Source organism: Loxodonta africana, chromosome 3 (genome assembly GCF_030014295.1).
Source record: "Loxodonta africana isolate mLoxAfr1 chromosome 3, mLoxAfr1.hap2, whole genome shotgun sequence".
Taxonomy (NCBI): domain Eukaryota; kingdom Metazoa; phylum Chordata; class Mammalia; order Proboscidea; family Elephantidae; genus Loxodonta; species Loxodonta africana.
The window spans coordinates 58,904,554-58,909,503 of record NC_087344.1 but is presented as its reverse complement, the minus strand read 5'-3'; the positions used below and the strand labels follow the sequence as shown (position 1 = coordinate 58,909,503).

The 4,950-nt window shown below is 47.6% G+C and overlaps 1 protein-coding gene across 1 annotated transcript; it reads right to left on the bottom strand.

The window, feature by feature from the left end:
* Positions 1-462: 462 nt before the first annotated feature.
* On the bottom strand, positions 463-4,707 carry RPL11 (ribosomal protein L11). The gene is made up of 6 exons (XM_064281457.1): positions 4,599-4,707; positions 3,700-3,850; positions 2,602-2,708; positions 2,101-2,232; positions 978-1,088; positions 463-537 (listed from the first exon to the last, which is right to left on the bottom strand). Exons 1-6 carry the CDS (start codon positions 4,602-4,604, stop codon positions 508-510), a joined length of 537 nt encoding a protein of 178 aa, XP_064137527.1. The 5' UTR covers positions 4,605-4,707; the 3' UTR covers positions 463-507.
* Positions 4,708-4,950: the final 243 nt, after the last annotated feature.

The window sequence follows — 4,950 nt, the reverse complement described above, 5'->3', positions numbered from 1 at the left end:
CCCTCAACAACTCAGAATTCTCATTTCAAAGGAAAATGGAGCCTGAACAGTTAAGCCAAGATTTAATCCCAAGGGCCACACCAGAGCCTGTGATACCCTACCAGCATATCAGTACTGATAAAATCCTTAGTGACAAACAGGATCACCAGAGGGGAGCCTCCTAGAACATGGCAAGCACTGCACCCCACCTAACTTCAAACCCCAACCCCAACCATACCCGCCGCCTCCCTAACATCAGTTTACATGAAAGGCACACTGCCGCACCACAGCACGTCAACCAGGGTGTGGGGAGCACGGGCAACGCTACACATCGCGGACTCCATCTGCCAGGCAACACCGGCCTCCAGTCAGGACGACAGGGTTTGGTTACCCGCTATTCCCATCGAAGCTTTAAGTGGCTTGATGTCCAAGGACTTCAACATGGCCAGGCTCCTCTCACAGAACACACAACAGTAACGTACATTTCACTGAAAATTTTTTATTGGCGTTTTGCATAGAAACGGAAATTTATTTGCCAGGAAGGATGATGCCATCATACTGAAAGAGAAGAGATTTTATTTTTTTCAGAATAGGCGGCAACGGCAAAGACTGCAGCAATGGCTAACATTTGAGAGTTAAAACCTGATACGCAGAACTCTGGCTCTAAACCCCACACCCCTTTTGGACCAAACAGGAAGCTGGCTTGTTTTAAAATTTCAACACTGTGCTCAACCTCTGTATCTTCAGAAAAGGGGGCACCTTTTAAAGCCATATTCCTCCCCTTCCAGCTACCCACATTCATTTGGACAGCAGAAAACTTAGTTCTGGGTGTTTTTTTCCAACCACCAGCCCTGGAAGCTCCCATACACCAAAGTGCCCAAATATTCCATTTTTTAAAAAAAGCTACCCGCCAAATGGTGCTATATTCTGCACCCCCAAATCCCAACTCCATTCACCACCACCACAGACCACCGCCTCACTTGATAAATCAGCTTTACCTTCTGCTGGAACCAGCGCATGGCCTCCTCTTTGCTGATTCTGTGTTTGGCCCCAATGCAGCCTGTCCTGCGCTTCTTGTCTGCGATGCTGAAACCTGGCCTACCCAGCACCTGTCCCAGGAATAACCAACAGTCACCTAGCTAGCTCAAGTCAAGAGCGGACAGACAAGACTCACACACTGGAGAGATGTTCGAGAGTCACCTGCAGCCCAATGAATTCTGGAGCAAGACCCATGCTCGTAATTGCCTGGCAGAACTGCTCTCAGCATCCCAGACAACACACCACCACGCTACAGGTTCACTCTGGAGGCTGGAACTTTCAGCACCCTCCCCCTTCCTACCTAAACTTCCAATGTAAAGATCCTCCACCACTGCTTCCCCAACCTCCAAAGCACTTTCTAAAAAAATAACGTCAAAAAAAAAAAAAAAAAACCCCAAAACTTACTACAACATGTATATTGTAAAAAAAACTTCAAAAATTCTGAGACGCATAAAGAAACAAAGTCAAACTTTCCCCATTCTGGTTCAGCTCAAAAATGTTTTCCAAACCTTTGCCACCCCCAAACTCCCTATCATCATCCTATTTCATTACTATTTTAGTTGTATGGTTGGACCAAAATGCTGCTAACACAAATGGTCATCTCCACATTTAAAAATCCCCATCCCGAGCAAACAGCCACGTCACCCAAAACTCTTGTCTGTATCATCTGGGCAGATGTCACCCCATCCTTGGATCTACTGGGCGGGCTGGGAAAGAGCAGCCCCAGAGCAGCGAGCAGCTAACCCATGCGCCAAAAGTAGCACCAACACTCTCTCTCAAAAATTTTCCAATTCAGTGCCTGGATTGAACACTTTCTTCCTTCCACCTTTAGGCCATGTTGGTGCTCACTAGATGCTAGACTGTAAGCTTCCTGACAGCAGGGATCCTGTCTATCTCGTTTACTACTGTATCCCTATGCCTGCCACACAGGACGCACACCTTCCCAAAAGAGGAGAACAGACAAGCAGACAATACTCAAAGCTTCAACCCCAGACCTGAACATCAAGAGAGCACATACAAAATAAAGCAGCAGTAGACTGCTCTCTGCAAAGACCAAGAGCAGAGAAGATTAAATATTCATACCACATAGAAGTCCAGGCCGTAGATACCAATGCTAGGGTCATATTTGATCCCCAGATCGATGTGTTCTTGGATCCCAAAACCAAAGTTTCCAGTATCTGAGAAGTTATTTTTTCTCAACTCATACTCCCGCACCTGAGAAGAAAACGCAGTAATGACATTCATCAGCATCAACTCCTCAAAAGATAATTCGCTCAGCCTGCAACACTCAGCACCCCCATCAAAGAAAAACTTGGCTGGGAACGAAACCTCTCCCTGACACCAAATGACATCCCAATTCTACAGATTCTGTGGAGCTTTCCCAATTGCCAAAGAGCAGGGAAAACCCCAGGGAAAGCAATGGCAACACAACAATGCCCAGTACCTTTTAAGCCACCAAAGGACAGAATGTATTTTAAAACTACTGGGTGCAGAAAAAGCCCTTTAGAAGCTTCAAAAACATTAGTAGTAATTACTACCACCGTAATTAAATACTGTTTGCAATCATTAGGGAATCAGTCTCACCTTTAGACCTTTCTCCAAGATTTCCTCTGCTTTGGCCCCACGAACTGTGCAGTGGACGGCAATTTTTTCATTTCTCCTAATGCCAAAGGACCTGACGGTGTATCTAGCTGCAGGCAAAAGGGAACAAGCAGCGAGGTGTTGTCATAATCCCAGGCACTTGCTTCTTCCCAAAACATCATCTCCGTAACTCAAATGAGATACTAAGAATCCATCTACACACTTAAGCGGTGGTAGTCTAACTAGTTCCACCTACATCTGTTAATTGATTTCATCTACAACACAGAAAACAGATTCTCGAAGTCACCCAACCACAATTCAAACAATTAAAAACTTGAAACCATATTATAGACTCAGGAAGGTCAAGGTCACAACCAGAATAAGCCAAACAGGCCACCTAGAAAGGAAAACAGTCCTTGTGTTCTTAAGAAAACAAAACACCCATAATAGCTACTGTTAAAATCTTATTGTGCTGTTATCCCCACTTTACAGATGAGGTTCTGAGATTAACAAACTTGCATAAAGTCACACAGGTGGTAGGCTAATTTTGAACCCAGACACTTTAATCAGTCTTTATTCTAAGTCAATAACACTTTAAAAACAAAGTAACAATAGTTAACACCTCCATTTCCCTTGGTATGTAGAAGGCACTTCACACATACCAACTCATTTTGTCCTTCACAACTTTATACTTCAGACACACCCACCCCATGTGAGAGACCTGCAGTCCATAAGGTTTTCAATGGCTGTAATCTTACAGGAAGATGGCCAGGCCTTTCTTCCACAGTGCTGCTGGATGGAAATGAACCACAACCTTGCCAGCTTTTCAGTTAATAGCCAATCTCAAACTATATGCACCACCCAGGGACTGCACGCCCTGGGTGGAAAATCTCTACCTGGGATAGTTTTAGCTTCATCTCTGCTCATATAAAATCAAGTATTCTGACACCAAATCCTATCTTCAAAGGAAGATACTCCTCATGTAGTTCATATACTTCACGCTTTTTAGAAATTATGCCAACTGTCACCTTCAAACTGGGCACTAAGCTGGCCTGACAGCAGGTGAGTTAAGAAACAACTTGGTGTAATAACATTACTCACCTTTAGAGAACACAGGGGTCTGGCCTGTGAGCTGCTCCAACACCTTGGCTGCCCGGGTCAGCCTGTCTCCACTCTCCCCCACACAGATGTTGAGGCAGAGCTTGCGGATGCGAAGCTCCCGCATGGGGTTCTCTTTCTCACCTTGATCCTGCTGCAACGGGCAAGTGCAGCAGTCAACACACTTACAAGCCCAACACAGTTGCAAACTTAGTATCTTTATTACTCTTTCCATTTTCACAGCATGTTTCTGTTCATCTCAAATTGCAACAAAAGCCCTAAGTGTTTCACCGTGTTTGTAACAGACGCATTAAAAAAATACAGCTCGAGACCTTGCATCTTCCTCCGGCCACGTAACGGGTGATCTGAGACCGAGGTACCGAGCGTTAAGTTAACCACCGAGGATGAACCTCAAAGGGCTCAAGGTGCAGCCTGTGGAAGAGCGCCCCCATTACAGGGCTGATTAGAGAATAAAGCTTAATTGCTGAGAAAACAGGAAACACGTGGTTATGCGACGTTCCCCCCACCCCATTCCACAGCCCTGCTCGCTGGCTACGGCCGAAGGCTGACGCCCCAAACAGAGGAACCAACTGACGGTTCCTGACCCCGGGAAACAGCCCCAAGCCCCTGAGACCGGGGACGGGCCCGGAGCCCGAGTCCTGGGCCGCCCCATTCGGCCAGGCCGGCCCTCTAAGCCCTCCGGGAGCTTGCCCGGAGCCCGCTGCTAGGAGGATGCGAGGGGAGGGGACCGGCTTCGGACCCGCGCCGCTCCGCCAGTTTCGGCCTGGCCGGCATTGCGGGCTCCGTTCTCCTCGGGCCACGGACAGGGCAGCCCACGAGGCCTCAGCCAGCCGCGGATGGAGGCGGATGAAGTAAGCAAACCCTAAACCTCAGCTACTCACCGCCATGATGGAGAACAGGAAAAGAGAGCGAGGTTTCCGGCCCTGGGCCTTATGGGCCAGGAGGCGGGCTCTTTTCCCAAGCAAACCAGAGAGATGAGAGAGAGGAAGAGAGGCGTGCCTCCTGCAGCTCGGCATCGGCTTCCCCCTCGTGGCCACTGCTGGCAACAGCAGGCGACGCCGGCTGACGTTTTCCGAGGATAGTTTTTAAAGCTCTCTGAACTAGCGTTTTTTTGAGCTTCCGGACCCCGTTGACACCTTTCTTCTCATATACTATCAAGACCTGGTGCTTCTTGCGGGATAAAACTGCAAAAAAAAAAAAAAAACCCAAACCCGTTGCCGTCGAGTTGATTCC